Source organism: Opisthocomus hoazin, chromosome 21, assembly GCF_030867145.1.
Source record: "Opisthocomus hoazin isolate bOpiHoa1 chromosome 21, bOpiHoa1.hap1, whole genome shotgun sequence".
Lineage (NCBI taxonomy): Eukaryota > Metazoa > Chordata > Aves > Opisthocomiformes > Opisthocomidae > Opisthocomus > Opisthocomus hoazin.
Window position 1 is genome coordinate 7501041 of NC_134434.1, and position 18218 is coordinate 7519258.

General features: G+C 58.3%; 2 protein-coding genes across 6 annotated transcripts in view; one reads left to right on the plus strand and one right to left on the minus strand.

Annotated features, from left to right (window-relative positions):
• RPL38 (ribosomal protein L38) overlaps window positions 1-18218 on the plus strand; it is a 488213-nt gene that overhangs the window by 221445 nt on the left and 248550 nt on the right. The window lies entirely within an intron of this gene.
• Window positions 1-18218, minus strand: part of SLC39A11 (solute carrier family 39 member 11) — a 106254-nt gene that overhangs the window by 19657 nt on the left and 68379 nt on the right. For all 5 annotated transcript variants that reach the window (XM_075440982.1, XM_075440979.1, XM_075440981.1 and 2 more), the window contains one exon: window positions 2054-2123. In XM_075440982.1, coding sequence (XP_075297097.1) covers window positions 2054-2123 — 70 coding nt within the window. The remainder of the gene's footprint in view (window positions 1-2053; window positions 2124-18218) is intronic.

Consider the following 18218-nt stretch of genomic DNA (forward strand, 5'->3'; position numbering starts at 1 on the left):
TGGCCGAGGGGCAGCTCCCCCTTCGGATGTGTCGAAAAGATTTCGCTCTGCTTCTCAGCGTTAGCTCGCATCAAGTACCATTCCACTGCCGTTTTTCAGGCCTGCGTAACACAGATCAGCCACCCAGCATTTCAGTCTTGGATGTTTCCAAATGGCTTCACAGCGGGGCGGCTACACCGGGCGATTTTGGGGCTGCCCATGGACGACAGCCAGACTGATGGCAGTGAAGTTATTTTGTCTCCTTTCGCAGCTGACTACATTTGCCTTGGTGTTTTCACGGTACAGACTCCACCTTTCATCTAACACGATTAATGCTGCTGTAAATACAGCGAAAGAACCAGCTGCTTCTGGCTTCTTAGCTTCCACCCAGCAGCTGATAAAAAAGTCCTTTTGTTCAAGCATCTCTGGAGCCTCTGCAGACTTCACCAAGAGCCTTTTCTTTCCAAAGGTTGGAGCAGTGCAGTGCCTGGGGCTGTGCCTCCTGCTTTTCTCACCACAAACCAGGCCGGGACCCGCTGCAGTCCAATCGTCTGGGGCAGGCACCCGGTGCCAGCCCGTCCCGGTGCCCGGGGACAGAACCGGGCATCGGGTACAGCAGGCTTTGCTCGTGTCTTTGCAGCGTCCTCGCAGCTTGTGCCTGGCCAGAGAAGGGGCTGGATGACCCAGGGGGCTCCCAAAGCCGCCCCGGGACCCCGCAGAGCCTCGGGCAGGAACAGGGGGGCTGCGACACACCGGCACGGTCACCCACGAGCCGGGCAGGTTATCCCGGGAGCGAGCATCCCGTGTGTCCCCAGCCCACACCGATCGCAGCGTGGGGCTGGCAAACAACGGGGGAAGGGAGCGTGGCGTGCCACGAGCCCCGGGTGTAAAATTCAAACAGAAAAGGAAAAACATTTGATAACGGCACACGGAGGGGCCTCGGCAGGAGGGTGCCGTTTGCGAGCCAGCCGCCGAGAGGTGCCAGCAGCTCTCCCACAGCTCTCCCGCTTCGCACCACGCTTCTTTCTTTCTTTCTCCCATTTCTTTAGCAATGCCTCCAGTCAGCCCAGTTTCAGCTCTGCCGGGGGGGCAGCTGGGCGTGGGGAAGCAGCAGGGCTCTCCCCGCATCACCCACCCTGTACGCCCAGGTTTTGCTCCCCCTTGGCATGAAAATGCACCGAACACCCACCGGCAGCTTGGAGGAGCTGAACCAGCCCCCCCGTGTTCACACCAGTCCGGGAGAGAAGCACAAATGGTTTGGCATGGGAGGGCAGGGGCAACGCTGGCTCTGCCGAAAACAGCCGGGCGAGAGCGGCTGGCAAGGCTGGAGCAGGCGAGCAGGGACGCTGGGAGCTGGGACACTGGGAGCAGGGACACCGGGAGCTGGGATGCCAGGAGCTGGGATGCCGGGAGCTGGGACAGGTGAGCAGGGACACCTGGAGCAAGGATGCCAGGAGCTGGGATGCCGGGAGCAGGGACACCGGGAGCAGGGACACCGGGAGCTGGGAAGTCAGGAGCTGGGACACCGAGAGCAGCGACGCTGGGAGCAGGGACACCAGGAGCAGGGACACTGGGAGCTGGGACACCGGGAGCTGGGATGCCGGGAGCTGGGACACTGGGAGCAGGGACACCGGGAGCAGGGACACCGGGAGCTGGGACACCAGGAGCTGGGATGCCGGGAGCAGGGACACTGGGAGCTGAGATGTCAGGCTCATCAAGAGCCTTTATTGCCACCAATTAGTCTAGTGGCCCTGCTTGGCAGCAACGGAAAACAAAGCCACCACATGCTTTCCAACAGCTCCGACAGCCGCTCCTACCCATTGGGGATGCTGCTTTTATGGAAAATCTTGGCATTTCTCTGTCATGTCTGACAAGCACAACCACTAGGAAATGAAACAGCACTGGAATTTCTTCTGCACCTTTTGCCCACACTTGTGCTCCCAGACAAGGTGCAGTCAGTGCATCTCCAACCACCCTGGCTCGGTAGCAGTGCGGGACAGACCGACAACCTCCAAGAGGCAAAGGCGTGCCCAGAACCTGACGCACGCAGAGCAGAAGCGGCGTTGTGGCTTACCTGGCACTTTGGAAGGTTGCAGACGCCGATTTCCCAATAGCCCCGAATCCAACTCCCACCGCCAGACCCTCTGAAACAGGAAGGAAAAAAACCAGTAAGGTCAAACCCTACACCAGCCCTGAGACCGTCCCTCCTGTGCTTCAGTGGAGCAAAGACTGGTGTGAGCGGGAGAGCAGGACTCCCGGCCAGGTTGTTCTCCTGCTCATGTTCATCTGAGCCTGCTGAACCCCAGCTCAATGCAGGAGCCAGCCACGCTGCCCAGGGGACTTCCCCAGAATGGACCCAAACCAGCGGTTTCTTGGGAAGCCCACAGAATCACAGAATCACAGAATGGTAGGGGTCGGAAGGGACCTCTGTGGGTCACCCAGTCCAACCCTCCTGCTAAAGCAGGGTCACCCACAGTAGGCTGTAGAGGACCTTGTCCAGGCGGGGCTGGAATATCTCCAGAGAAGGAGACTCCACAGCCTCCCTGGGCAGCCTGGGCCAGGGCTCCGTCACCCTCAGAGGGAAGAAGTTCTTCCTCATCTTCAGCTGGAGCTTCCTCGGCTTCAGTTTGTGCCCGTTGCCCCTTGTCCTGTCACTGGGCACCACTGGAAAGAGTTTGGCCCCGTCCTCCTGACACCCATCCTGCAGATATTTGTAAGTATATATTAGGCCCCTCGCAGCCTTCTGTTCTCCAGGCTGAACAAGCCCAGCTCCCTCAGCCTCTCAACGCAGAGAGGAGAGGTTTCTGTATTTACGGGTGCACTGGAGAGGGGAAAGATCACGGTCCCCACCAGCTGAAAGGCGATTTTAAGTCTGCTCAAAAGGATTCGGGCTTGGCAAACCTCTCTGCAGAGAGGCGTCGCTGCAAGGGGCAGATGAACGGGCGCCGCGGGGGCTGCGGAAGCACCAAACGCCAACTTCTCCCATGAAGTCCCCCGGGAGCTGCGCTAAGCCGGGACCAGGCTCCTGGCAATGCCACCTCCCTGGTTTCTGGTCCCCCGTGCCCAAACACCGGCACGGCGCCGGTACAGTCTCCAAAGCAGGAAGAAATCCAAACTCCACCAGAAAATTCCCGCCTCGCAGATTATTTTACAGTTAATCCCATAATTTTAGATTACAGTTATTCCCGTAAACCCCCAAAAAAACCAGCCGAGGAGCCTTCCCAGGAGGGCACCCGGGAGCCCTGCCATCCGCCGCTGCCTCCCCCGTGCAGCTCCTCAGGGATAACCGCTCCACCCTGCCCAGCTCCCCTCCTGCCCCTTCTCAAACCTTTCTTACCCTCCCAGAAAAAAGAAAATTATCTTATTTTCAGAAAGCATCAAACCACTGCTACTTTTTTTCCCCCCCCTCTCCTTTGTTCAAAATCCCCCTTTGTGTTCTGGCAGCCGCTCTGGTACCGCTCCCCTCCGAGCAAGGCGCGGGGCGAAGAACATCTGCAGAACCAAAGCGAACCTGTCTGTGTCGCTGGCTGGGTTTCCCAAAACGACCACACCAAGGGACAGTGGGGACCACCCTGATGAGCATTCAGATGGGCTGAAAACGTCACCACGAGCGTTCACCTGTGTGCTGGAGGACGAGGTCTCACCAGAGGAGGACCACGTGTGTGTGTGTCTGTGGTCTTCTGAACGCCCCGTTGCCTTGGAAACACACCACAAAACGCAGCGCTAACTCGGATAATCACGGCATTTGCATCCTCAAGTCCAGGCTGAGCACGGAGAACTGAAACGCTCGACAGATCCTCGGAGCCCCGAGCCAAGGCTTGGGCCAAGGCTCAGGATGGAGACAGGGAAAAGGCCAGCGGCCACCGGCCCTACGCACAGGGCTGCAGGGTATGGAGACTCCAAACTGTCCCTGAAGCACCCCGACGGGGGCATAACCCAGCCAGAGGCACACAGGCACACGCCAGACCCGAGAGGGACCACCCGCCTGGGCGAAGCTCTTGGGAGAAGCTCTGGCTGCCCCAGCACCACCCCGCCGGGAGCCGGGCGAGCGCCCGGCGCCGGAGCAGAGCCATGGATTGCCGTAACCTGCCGTTGAGCAAACTTTGGGAGGCAGATCTTTTTAATGACGTTTAATGGCTGTGCTCAGCATGGCTGTGAGGACATCACGAAGCTCCACTCCAACGGGTCTGGCACCGCTCTTCTGAAAGATTGCTTTTCAAGCGAATTTTCCCAGAGAGCAAAATTCAAAGGGCAAAAGCGCTCATTTGTGTGAGTAACGAAAACAGCTTTGACAGAGGGGAAAAACCACAGCGATTTCCCTGCCGCAAAGCGAGTCTGCTGGAATAAGAAACTCAGCAGCTCAATTAATGAAAGTACAAATCACATATACATGGAAACAAATTACGGGGAATTAAACTCAGCAGATGGTGCGTAGTGAACTGCGTATTTGGTGAGGGAGAAGCAGCCGGTGGTGGAAGCTGCGGCACGGTGGAGCTGCTCACCAGCGCGGGGAGGAGGAGGTGGCAGAGCGGCCTTGGGCCATCGGCTCCTCGGGTCCCCACATCCCATGAGAGGAATCCCAGAATCCCAGCATGGCTGGGTTGGCAGGGACCTCTGTGGGTCACCCAGCCCAACCCCCTGCCCAAGCAGGGTCACCCACAGCAGGCTGCACAGCACTGAGACCAGGCGGGGCTGGAATATCTCCAGAGAAGGAGACTCCACAGCCTCCCTGGGCAGCCTGGGCCAGGGCTCCATCACCCTCAGAGGGAAGAAGTTCTTCCTCATCTTCAGCTGGAACTTCCTCGGCTTCAGTTTGTGCCCGTTGCCCCTTGTCCTGTTGCTGGGCACCACTGGAAAGAGTCTGGCCCCGTCCTCCTGACCCCCACCCTGCAGATATTTAGAGGCATTTCTAAGGTCCCCTCTCAGCCTTCTCTCCTCCAGGCTGAACAAGCCCAGCTCCCTCAAGGACACGAGAGCTGGCGCAGGACAAGTACGACCACGGATCAGCCAACGGGCCGGTGACCCTGGAGCATCCGACGGGACCTTGCAGCTAAGCAAGTCCGGTGTCACGCGTGGTCCAGCAGCAGTCAGGACCCCAGCACATCCCATCCCATGGTCACTGCTGATGCTTGGGAAGCCCCTCATTACACACAGCAGATATTGTGTGACACGCTCAGCCCACTGCTGAGATTTGCTTCAAGTACTTCATTTAGAAAAGCCTGCCAAGATCGCACAATAACTCCACTGCTTCAATAGCACAGGTTCAGCCTCTTTCAAAGAAGATGTCAAACCTCGAAACGACTCTGTTTGGCAGGTAAGCAAGTGGATACACAAAGATTTACAGGGAAAACAAACAACAAGCTCGCTGCCAATTTGCCCACACTCAAAGCTCACAGCTAGCTCAGCGCTCCGGTTGCAGCTCCTCTCTCGGGTACTCTGCACATACTCAAATTATAAATAGCTCAAGTGGCTTCTTCAGGTGGGAAAAGCCGCATGAAGAGAAAGGTTAATGTTTCCAGGTCAACCACTCACAGCTACGCTGCACTGCAGGCTCTGCAAACGGACGACTGGGATGTGAGGTTGCCGAAGATGGGTATGGGAGAGCAGATCTGCTTACCCACCGCAGGCTCCGACGTCAGCTGGAAAAAGAACCAGCCCTGTGCTATTTCTGGTGCTTGGTACCATCACAAGTAAAGGTAAAGAGGAGCTGAGTCCCGGGCAACCTGAGTGACTGAAGGATTTACGGTGGGCCACCACTCTGCGGAGGGCAAGGCAAAAGCCCTGCAGCTTGGGATGTGACAGAGGCTGGAGGTAAGACGTGTATATCCCACAGGAAAGCTTTCCAGGTCACAGAGGGTTTTTCCGAGGATTTCAGTGGCTGAAGCAGGTGTCAGCCCCTCTTGCAGCTGGTGATGGAGCTGGAAGAGCCAGAGGGTCTGCACAACCCTGCACGGTGAAGGCACCAGGCTGGGGTGTTCATCCATCATCTCCTCGCAGAGTTGCGGAACAAAGAAAGAAAAATACGACCAATCTCAGCCACTGTCAAGAAAATGCTTCTATTTAACCCAAACAAAGGGATTTTGCCTCTCTTGGGCTTCCTTGGCTTTACAGTTCAAGACGCTTTATCCTGATAAGGCACTACCCAGGGATCAAACTAATCCTACGCTAACCGAAGGATCAGCTACAAACCTCTGTCGGCAGCGCTCGTTGCGAAGGCGTGTTTTCCTCTCTGATTGTTTTCCAAGAAAATTAAACAAAAAACTTTGAAACCTCCAACTGGAAAGCGCTAACCATGTTGCAGGGTCACTGCAGAGACTCCCGTCGTTCACGGCAGATGGCTATGGGACATTTTGGGGCGGCCTCCTGATCGCGGTGGCAAGGGCAAAGAGCGTGATATCCGTTGGTCTCCTCGCATACTACATCTGGTATGCAAGAGCTGGGGAGCAAGGATCCAAACCAGGGCACCTGCAGAGCACCACGGACCATCTCCCAGCCCCAAAGCCAAGGGGAACCCACGTTCCCTGCTCCAGGAGTTCACACCATCGCTGGGGCCAAATCCCTGCCACCCTCCTCCACTCTTCTTTAGCTTCGGGCTTTTGCTTTGCGCTGGATCAGCCCCCTCCTCCGCAGCCTGAGGGGACGTCCAGAGCAACGTGGATGGTGGCCATGGGCGCAGCAGGAGAGGACCACACAGGAGTGGGGACAGCACGCCTGTCTAGTAAGAGCATTGCTCTGAGCCCAGAAAGCATCTTCACAGGGAAGGCAGCCAGCGCAAAAGCGCTGGTCTCTCCTCCAGAGCAACTAGTGATAGAAGAGGGGAAATGGCCTCACGTTGCATCAGGGGAGGTTCAGATGGGATATTGGGAAAAATTTCTTTCCTGAAAGAGGGGTCAGGCCTTGGACCAGGCTGCCCAGGGCAGTTGGGGAGTCCCCAGCCCTGGAGGGGTTCAAACACCGTGGGGATGTGGCACTTGAGGACATGGTTTAGCAGGCATGGGGGAGTTGGGGTGACAGTTGGACTTGGTCATCTTAGAGGTCTTTTCCAACCCATGATTCTGTGATTCTATGAAAGGGTTACAGAGCAAAGCCAGATGAGCACAGACTCACGTCAGGGCACCACGGGGAAGCAGAAGAGGACGACGCGGTACGACACAAGGGCTGCAGCGCTGGGCAGAGCAGCCAAGGAGAGATTACCACCGTGCGTGAAAAGCTGGCGAGGAGGACAACAGCCAAGGGAGCAAAGCGAGGGCCACGCTGCTCCCAGAGCACCTCCGACACCTTCACGCTTGGCCTGAGGTCCCCAGCTCCCATCCATCGGCATCCAAGCACCGGCGAGCAGAGGGGACTCGGCTGTCTGCAGCACGCTGTCGCAGCTCTGGTTTTATTTTTATTTTAATTTCACTTCAGTGCCCCATCGGCAGAGCTGCGAAACAGCACAAGATGTTCCATCTTATTGAGCCAGGAGGACAGTGACCGCGTTCCCGCCTGCTCCGATCCACAGGAGCACACGAATTGGCTGGGATGGGATTTGGGATGAGGCCCAACACTGATCCCTCTCCTCCCCCTCGGCAGGGAAAGCTCTGCCCGCTCCCACCCCACGCTGGGATGTTTCTGGGGAGGCCAAAGCTCTCCAGCCCCGCGGGACAACCGGGCTTGCAAGATGATGGTCGCCAGGCTGCTCTGGGCTGCGGGAGGCTGTCTCGCCTTTGGGCTAACCCGGAAAAAGGTGCCTAGCGCTGCGCTTTCCGGGGAATTCCTCTCCCTGGCAGGGAGGAGAGGAGGGTTTGCTCGGGCAGGAGCGAGGTGCTGGCTTCAAGGCAGCCTGCAGCGACGTGGGACAGTCCTGGGGTGCCTGGACACGGCTCTGCGCTGCCAGTTCCAAAGACCTGGGCAACGAGAACTCACAGAATACACAAAATAACTTTAAAAAGGAGAGATTTGCTGAAGAGATGCTTCTGCCTGGACAGTAGAAGGCTCAGGCATCAAAGTTGTGCAGCTGCGAGAGACGGAACTCGCCCAGGAAGCTGCTTTGCTTTCCCTGGGCTGAAACCCAGTTTAGTTTTGCATCAGTACAGGCTGGGGCTGACCTGCTGGGGAGCAGCTCTGTGGAGAGTGACCTGGGTGTCCTGGTGGATGACAGGTTGACCATGAGCCAGCAGCGTGCTCTGGCTGCCAAGAAAGCCAATGGGATCCTGGGATGCAGAGGAGTGTGGCCAGCAGGTCCAGAGAGGTTCTCCTGCCCCTCTACACTGCCCTGGTGAGGCCTCATCTGGAGTACTGTGTCCAGTGCTGGGCTCCCCACTTCAAGAAAGATGAGGAGCTACTGGAGAGTCCAGAGCAGGGCTACGAGGATGAGGAGCGGACTGGAGCATCTCTTCTACGAGGAAAGGCTGAGGGAGCTGGGCTTGTTCAGCCTGGAGAAGAGAAGGCTGAGAGGGGACATTAGAAATGCCTCTAAATATCTGCAGGGTGGGGGTCAGGAGGACGGGGCCAGACTCTTTCCAGTGGTGCCCAGCGACAGGACAAGGGGCAATGGGCACAAACTGAAGCCGAGGAAGCTCCAGCTGAACAGGAGGAAGAACTTCTTCCCTCTGAGGGTGACGGAGCCCTGGCCCAGGCTGCCCAGGGAGGCTGTGGAGTCTCCTTCTCTGGAGATATTCCAGCCCCACCTGGACGCGGTGCTGTGCAGCCTGCTCTGGGTGACCCTGCTTGGGCAGGGGGTTGGGCTGGGTGACCCACAGAGGTCCCTGCCAACCCCCACCATGCTGGGATTCTGTGATTAGCCCACTTTCCCCGGTCTGAAACCGCCTTCTGCCGCTGCCCATGGCATCGAGCACCGTTTCTTTGCTCTCGCACTCCCCCGTACCTGTTTTCGGAGAAGCACCGGCTCCAGCCCTGCCCGGAGCAGCCGGCCATGCAGAGAGCGCCCGCTCCCAGGCTCCCACAGCCGGGCTCGACCCCCTGCGCCTCCGCCACGCGAGCCCAACGTTCAGAGCATCGACAGGAAAGCAGAGAGGCTGATTCCATCCCACCCACCACCCAAGTCCGCGAGAGCCTGGCAGGCTGAAAGACCCGGGGGAAATCAAGGAGGCTGCGGGTTGCAACCCGACGGCGGGCAGCTTGGTCGGGCAGGCAGGGAGCACAGCCCTCCGCCGCCCGCCCTGCGTCTCCACCGGCAGCCAGCAGACCCCTCCCGCCAGCCCAGGGTTTCGCCGAGCCCCTGCTCTCGCCAGCTCCGTTTCCGAGCATTAAATGAGCTTCGCAGCCCCGGTGGGAAGCCACTTGTAACCCTCGGGAGAAGGCGTGGGCACAGAAACAACAGAAAATAACAGCCCTCCGGATACCCTAGAAATCCAGACGGGTAAATACCCAGCATCGCTCACGGGGCCTTGATAAATTACAGTGGCAACTAAATTAACCCCAGTTATTACGTTACTTTTGTATGCCATAAAGAGCAAAAAAATGAGCATAGGCTGTGGGTAGAGAACCATATCCCACGGGAATCTTAAAAAAAACCCCAACCAAACATCACTACACAAAACCCACTCTTCTCTCCAAATCAGTCTGCGATCACGTATTTCAGAAACGATGAACACGCCGGCGCAGCATCCCCATGACCGCGCCGTGCCCGGGGTCATGGCCGGAAGACGTCTCTGCTCCGCAGGCAGCAACGCCGCTCGCTCGCCCTCCGCTCGGGCTCGTCGGGCTTACGAACGCGGCGGCGGGCAGAGCCGTGCCGGGAGCAGCCGGGGGGTCACCGGCAGAGCCGACAGCCCGCTGGTGGGCATCCACATCAGAGGTGTTCGGGGGTTTTTCCCCTCCTCTTGATGCGGACGCGGGTTGGGATGGCAGCGATGGGGGAGCTCAGAGCCGCTCGTCGGCCGTTGGTTTCTCCCCTGCCTCCCGCTCTGCGAGGGGATGCGCTTGGCAGGGTGCCGGCAGCACAGCCCACCCGCTGCCCACCCGTGGGTGCCTTTGCCTAGAAAATACCCTCGCAGGGAAGTCCTCTGGGGACGCAGCACGGCCCTCCCGGGCAGGCAGCGGAGGAGGAGGAGGAGGAGGATCTACGGTGACGACAAAACAAGAAGCAGCTCACAGACTGCGCAGTCTGAGCGGAGCCGAAATCTTGGGCTTGGAGGGAGGGCAACAATGAGAGGAAAAGCAGGGTTTGTGAACAGCTTCCACCTCCAACAGAAACAGCGCAGCTCTGCCTGCCGGGGACATCGGATTCCCGGGGCAGATAAGCAGAGCATGGCTCAGGGGAGGGCTGTGCCTGCAGAGCTTCCAAAGAAATGGAAGGAATTATGGATTTAGCAGCAGTAAATGCCTTTCTGAGGTAATGAGCGTACCCTCAGCAAGTTTGCTGGTGACACAGAACGGGGAGGAGTGGTGGACACACCAGCAGGCTGTGCTGCCATCCAGCGAGACCTGGGGAGGCTGGAGAGCTGGGCAGAGAGGAACCTGATGAGGTTCAACAAGGGCAAGGGCAGGGTCCTGCACCTGGGGAGGAACAACCCCAGGCACCAGTACAGGCTGGGGCTGATCTGCTGGAGAGCAGCTCTGCGGAGGGGGACTGGGAGTGCTGGGGGACGACAGGGTGACCACGAGCCAGCAGCGTGCCCTGGCTGCCAAGAAGGCCAATGGTCTCCTGGGGTGCATCAAGGAGAGGGTGGGCAGCAGGGCCAGGGAGGTTCTCCTCCCCCTCTACTCTGCCCTGGGGAGGCCCCATCTGCAGTGCTGTGTCCAGTGCTGGGCTCCCCACTTCAAGAAAGATGAGGAGCTATTGGAGAGAGTCCAGCGGAGGGCTGCGAGGATGAGGAGGGGACTGGAGCATCTCTCCTACGAGGAGAGGCTGAGGGAGCTGGGCTTGTTCAGCCTGGAGAAGAGAAGGCTGCGAGGGGACCTTAGAAATGCCTCTAAATATCTGCAGGGTGGGGGTCAGGAGCACGGGGCCAGACTCTTTCCAGTGGTGCCCAGCGACAGGACAAGGGGCAACGGGCACAAACTGAAGCCGAGGAAGCTCCAGCTGAACAGGAGGAAGAACTTCTTCCCTCTGAGGGTGACGGAGCCCTGGCCTAGGCTGCCCAGGGAGGCTGTGGAGTCTCCTTCTCTGGAGATATTCCAGCCCCGCCTGGACGCAGTGCTGTGCAGCCTGCTGTGGGTGACCCTGCTTGGGCAGGGGGTTGGGCTGGGTGACCCACAGAGGGCCCTGCCAACCCCTGCCATGCTGGGATTCTGTGATTCTTTGTGAGCAAAGGGAAGAGTCCGCGATGCTGAGAACGCCCTTCGCACGAGGTGACGCACACCCGATGCAGCACAGCACTGTGGGTGCCAACGCGGGCGGTTCACTGCCGAAGCATCCTCCGATCCAACGCAGCAAACACTGCTGGGCTCACGGACAGCTGCCCAAGCCCTCCTCCTCCTCCTCAGCAGCACCGAGCGTCACGACAGCTACACATACCTTCGTGCTTTACAGCTCCACCTGCAAGCCCGGACCGCGCGCGGGGAGGTCGCCGCATCCCAGATGCTCCCACCAGCACGACCAGAGCCGGGGGTGACGTGAGCTCCTGGATTTATGAAGCTAATTCTCCAGGTCAGCAAATGAACACGTTTCCGTCAGGAAGGTACTACGGATGCCAACGTGCCATCAATTATTCATCCTGCTCTTTGAAGAACTGTGAAGTTCCTAGTGGGGAAATTAATCTCGCTCTAATGAGGTTTGTATTTCTATGAGAGTTTAAGCACATCCTTGTCGCCACTACTCAAACTCGACAGTTTTTTCCCCCAAGACTGAACTCCAGCTCCCTCTAGGCAGCATCATTTTGCCATTACTGCACAAGAGAGCGCAGAGATTGCCAGATCTCAGTGATTTTCAGGTTTTTAGGTATCCACCGCTGTAAGACTAGCATGCAGGAGGTTAAAGTCATTTTAGCAAGGTGTTTTTGTTTCTTTTGTATCTTAACCAAGCCAGAAAGCAGCGGATCTCACTCTGCACTGGAAACACCAACCCCACGCTGCTCCGGCTGTGCCTTGCTTAGCCCTGACCAGGGCACACACGCAGCAGCACATCCCAGCAGCTCCAGTCCTGGTCCGCAACGTCTCCCCAGAGCTCCTGGCACAACCCAGAGCTCCCGGCACGGCGGTTCAAGGGATCTTGCTCTCGATCTGCTGCTTGACGCCGGCAACCCGGTTGCTCTCGGCATCACACCTCTCTCCCACATCCACAACCACGGGCTCTTCCGAGTGAAAGTGCCTGGGCAGCACCCTCCCCGCTTCCTGGGACTTCCAGCAAAACGCACTCCTACTTTGGCAGGGGGGTTGGACTGGATGACCCACAGAGGTCCCTTCCAACCCCCACCATTCTGGGATTCTGTGATTCTGTGAGAGCGTGGTGATGCTAACCCCCCGCCGACAGTCCCGGCTCCGCGGCCCCAACCCCCTTGAAGGCAGTAAGAAGAAAGGCGCCTTTTCCAGACCCCCACAACCTGCCCCATCAGCATCCGGAAGGTTTTCCAACCCCACATTAGAAACCGCTGCTGCCCACGCACACGTGTTCAACACACCTACACCTTCTGCTTAAACACTTACGGCACCCGTCATGGCTGCCGTGTGGCTTCGTGAAAACAAACCAAGCCACGGTTTATCATAAAAGATCACAGAATCACAGAATCACAGAATGTTCGGGGTTGGCAGGGACCTCTGTGGGTCACCCAGCCCAACCCCCTGCCCAAGCAGGGTCACCCACAGCAGGCTGCACAGCACCGTGGCCAGGCGGGGCTGGAATATCTCCAGAGAAGGAGACTCCACAGCCTCCCTGTGCAGCCTGGGCCAGAGCACCCTCTCCCTCAGAGGGAAGAAGTTCTTCCTCATCTTCAGTTGGAACTTCCTCGGCTTCAGTTTGTGCCCGTTGCCCCTTGTCCTGTCGCTGGGCACCACTGGAAAGAGTCTGGCCCCGTCTTCCTGACCCGCACCCTGCAGATATTTAGAGGCATTTCTAATGTCCCCTCGCAGCCTTCCCTTCTCCAGGCTGAACAAGCCCAGCTCCCTCAGCCTCTCCTCGGAGGAGAGATGCTCCAGTCCCCTCCTCATCCTCGTAGCCCTCCGCTGGACTCTCTCCAGTAGCTCCTCATCTTTCTTGAAGTGGGGAGCCCAGCACTGGACACAGCACTGCAGATGGGGCGTCACCAGGGCAGAGCAGAGGCGAAGGAGAACCTCCCTGGCCCTGCTGCCCACACTCCTCTCAATGCACCCCAGGATCCCATTGGCCTTCTTGGCACCCAGGGCACGCTGCTGGCTCATGGTCACCCTGTCGTCCCCCAGCACTCCCAGTCCCTCTCCACAGAGCTGCTCCCCAGCAGGTCAGCCCCAGCCTGTACTGGTGCCTGGGGTTGTTCCTCCCCAGTCGCTGCTCGTTAGAGTTTGGCTTCAATTCAGCTCACCCAGGTGGGGACGCAGCTCCCCAGGCTCAGGCAGAAGGTTCGTGCCAGTGGGAGAGAACCGAGGAGAAGTCCCTGTCCTCTCACCGTGCGCGTGAAGTGGATTTGGGTTGCAGGAACAGATCGTGGCGTGGATGGAGCACACGCGCAGCCCGTGGAGCATCGCGTCGTCATGATTTACCATGAAGTGGTGACAGCGTGCTCGACCCGAAGCAGCCCTTCAGCCCCGCGTACGAGCCGCCTGCGGAGATCCCGACGCCAGCAGGAGCTGGCACCAAGGCACATCGGCCAAGCGGGATTTCCACGCGCTCTGTGCCTTCCCTGCAGCCCTGCAGAAACAGCCAGCTCACGAGGCCAGATCACTCCTAATTATTACCCCAACCCAAAATCCTTTCAGCAGAACACAAGGATAGAATTTAAATGATTAATTTGCAGTTTATAGTGGCATGTATTATTATTTGTGGTATGAATTATTCGCTCATCCCCTCTCCTCCCCCGGGTTCCTGGCGAAGCAGAGCTTTTGTCCAAGGGCCGCGCAGTGGGACGGGGCAGCGGGCCGGTCCCCTTCCCCTGCGGATTCGCAAGCCACAGCCCACGCAGCCCTCCCATCCCGACCCTGCCAGCAGACGGTGACGGGCCAGAGAACAACAAAACCCAAGGCACCAGCTGGATTAATCTGCTCAGACAGAGCAGTTCTGGGCCATCATTATTCTCACGACCATTTGCAGCCCCAGGCAGATGCAGGCAGAGCGGTGAAGCCCTATGGATCCTGCCCAGCAGAGCCCCCCGCCCCGTGCCACCCCTCCGAAATGCTGGCTGTGAAAAAAGCAAGAGGAGAAACCAATCCGTTCCGGTGCTGCCTCACACCGTAACGCCGCGGAGGGAGCAACCGGTGACGCGCGGGAGCACGGCTGGGCACCTCGCGCCGAGGGCTGCCAGCGCCGGCACGGCTGGGACCGGTGGGAAGCCCTGCGCTGGTAAATCCCACGTTTGGGGGGTAAAACAAGGCATGTAGGAGGAAAACCTGATGAAGGTTTGTGGGGAAAGCACAGCAAAGCCAGGCAGTCTGAAAACAGAGAGAAATTGCCTTTCTGGGTAGGGATCTGGCAGGCAAGCCACCACAGACCTGCTTCAGCGTCGTGCGTTGCCTCAGCTCCTCTCTCCTGCTCCGGGGACAGCTCTATAAATGGCTCCGGAGTTTACCCATCCGAGGCGTTAATAAAGCACCGCTTCAGCGGCAGCTGAGGCCCGTGACGCGCATACGCTAAGCTGAAAGAAGGTAAAATACCTCAAAAGCTTCTAACGTGCCTGGGCAGCTCAACTCCGCCGCTCTGACTTCGAGAAACTACCGGCGCGGCTTTGCCTCCAAGTTTTCCAGGGATTTGTGGCTGTGTCCCACCAAGGTTACGCAACAGCAGACAGCGACAGGGGTGAGTGAGCCGTCACCTGGAGAAGCAAAGAGCCGAAACCCCCAGCTCACCGCTGCGTACCAGCAGAGCGGACACGGACAGAGCCGAACCACACTGCAGTCTGTGACACCGCGGGGATTAAACGCCATAACAGGGGATTTAAAGCCCCAGCGGGCTACGAGATGCCTCACCCTGGGGGGGTCCCAGGCGATTTCACAGGAGCTTTGGCTGAAAAAAGCCTCCAGAGCAGCGAGCCCACTTGCGTGCAACCAGCCAGGCTGAAGCTTTGCTCGGCTTTGAACCAAGGAGGGGACCAGCAAGCCTGAGCGGCTCAGAGCAAAGCTGGTAGGACGTGACACAAGGTGGCTCTGGGCGACTCAGGGCCAAGGATATGTAGAAAAAACAGCCCAAGAGAAGCCCTTGGCCTTGGTTGAAGTTTCGTCCATTAAATAAGGTGGAATTTGGGTAGCACAAGGCAACTCCCCTGATGCCACCTCCTGGTTTACCCTGCAGAAGCCAGACCATCCACGTCTCAGCCTGTTCCACTCTTCTCCCCCCTTCACCAAAGCACAGCGATGTGGAGCAAATTCTCCTTTCAATCCATCGAGCTGCAACGGCTGAACGGGGGCTGCTGAGGCAGCACACGGCCGCTGCCTACACCAGAGGCACCCGGCTTTAAAGAATTAGAGTAACCGCCCACCATCCCAAAGCTCCTTCATCATGGAAATGCCCAAAGCTCCTTCATCATGGAAACGCTTCTCTGGAAGAAAACTCTTTCCCAGATTAACAAACCAGAACTACCCTAAAAGCAGGGACCGACTGGCGCTGGGAACAGGCTCTCCCCAGCCTCACGCAACCTGCATCCATCACAGATAGTTAATGTTTTATTTCTAGCACGCAAATGGTTTCTCAGGCCACTGCTCACCGATGTTTAATGCAACAGACCTGCAAGATCTGACGGGGATAAGAAGGAAAAGGAGCTTCCACATGCATATTTCAGTGGCCTTTCATTCCAGCCGGTGAAAACCCTGTATTTAATTGGCTTTTGTCACCTTTGTGGCTGTTAACCGCTTACAAAACACCAATCACCAACTCAAAACGATGCCGCAGAGATAAATGTACATTATCAGCTCTGCGCTGCCTTTCCAGGTGTCTGCCTGCAAATGGGTTTTTGAAACACGAGCTGCTGTCAGCGGGGCTCCGAGGCCCCCAGCTCTCACCCCCTGCCCACGCTCTCCCCTGCGTTACCAGTGCCGGCGTGCAGGGCTGTGAGAGCTCCCGGGCTGCCGAGAACTGCCCAGCCCTGCCCACGCCACACGCGGAATCACAGCCACACCAGGCTGTTCTCCCCACGCCGATTCCCAAGGCTCCCTGGACCCAAAGCCTCAGCCCCTGCCTGCCCAGGAGGAGCAAGGGGAAGACCTGCGGCAGCCGAGCCGGCGGCCACAGAGCCAAAAGCAGCCCAGAGCCCTTCCCGGCCCCGGCAGTGCCCCAGCCCCGCTCTGCAGAGGAGCACCCACACCTTGGGTGCACGCAGAGCACAGGGAGAGAGCGATGCACAGCGCACACAGGCACCCAGGAGAGCCCTGTTGTGCCCACAGGAGGATTTCTTCTCAACCTCCACCTTTACAGGACCTTTTTTTGTTGCTGGTGGCACCTTGCCTTGAGTGGAGGAGCAGGGCAGAGCGGTCCCACGGCTGCCGAGAGCATCGCCCGCGGCTGGGGCTGCCGCCCGCATCCTTCACCCAGCGCCGGCACCTTGCCTGGCCGCCTCCCCGCGCCTTCCACCCCCTCGCACAGAAGCTTGACGGCGTTGAGCAAGTCGTTTCAATCCATCAGGGCGCTTAATAGATGAAAATGTCAAAATATGTGCTGATGAGGTGACAATTAATGGGAGGCTTAATGAAAGGTTAAAGCAACCTTTCCCAGAGCGAGCGCGTGCATGCGGCCGCCCTCCTCCTGATCCCAATGAGTCACTGCCGGGCGAAACACGCCGAGCACCCAGCTCCGTCTCCGCGGGCTGCATCCGATCCGACCCTTCTCCTCTCCCCCCGGCCGCTCGCACGGCCATCACGTCGCAGCAACCCTGCAAACAGCAGCCGCTCCATCCCCGACACATCCGCGCCCGAAGGGTCCCTCCGGAAATCGAACCGGAGACGCGATGGGCAGCGGCGTCAGAAAGCCACGTCCCAGGCTGGTTGTTCTCCCTGGAGCAGAAAACGCCGTGAAAAATTCATGACTCTTCGAACGTGCATCTTTCCGTCGTCCTGAGCCGCGAGGCTGAGCCAGCCCCGGGCCCCGCGCTCTCCTCGGCTCCCCTTGACCCTCCGCAGCACTTGAACGCCGTCGAGCTGCTGCACAGCGACCTTCCTTTTCACCCTCTTCTCTGAAATTCAAGCTACAAATCTTCTCCTCCTTTTCCTTAGTAAAAATAACGCCTTTCAGCAGAAATCAAAGGTGCTCTGAGAGTGTCTGAGAATAACCATTAAGAGTGATGCACCCAGCGGGAGCGGGAGTGGAAGGGGGGCTGCTGGCTGCCAAGAAGGCCAATGGGATCCTGGGGTGCATCAAGAGGAGTGTGGGCAGCAGGGCGAGGGAGGTTCTCCTCCCCCTCTGCTCTGCCCTGGGGAGGCCCCATCTGCAGTGCTGGGTCCAGTGCTGGGCTCCCCAGTTCAAGAAAGATGAGGAGCTACTGGAGAGAGTCCAGCGGAGGGCTACGAGGATGAGGAGGGGACTGGAGCATCTCTCCTACGAGGAAGGGCTGAGGGAGCTGGGCTTGTTCAGCCTGGAGAAGAGAAGGCTGAGAGGGGACCTTAGAAATGCCTCGAAATATCTGCAGGGCGGGGGTCAGGAGGACGGGGCCAGACTCTTTCCAGTGGTGCCCAGCGACAGGACAAGGGGCAACGGGCACAAACTGAAGCCGAGGAAGCTCCAGCTGAACAGGAGGAAGAACTTCTTCCCTCTGAGGGTGACGGAGCCCTGGCCCAGGCTGCCCAGGGGAGGTTGTGGAGTCTCCTTCTCTGGAGATATTCCAGACCCGCCTGGGCAAGGTCCTCTACAGCCTGCTGTGGGTGACCCTGCTTTGGCAGGAGGATTGGACTAGATGACCCACAGAGGTCCCTTCCAACCCCCACCATTCTGTGATTCTGTCGTTTCAGAAACGGGCATCACACAGACCAGGCACGGATGAATCGGCGCGGCCGAACGGCTCCCGTTCTCACGCTCTGTCGAACCCCAGCAGGTACCGAGCGCACATTAAAGTCAACAGTTGTAAAGTAGTCTCAATTTCAATAGACCAACAAAAAAAACCCCCATCACTCAAAATGAATCTTACCAACCTGTAACGGATGTCTGAGAATATTCATATAAATAATTGCTTTTCTTCATAATTGAG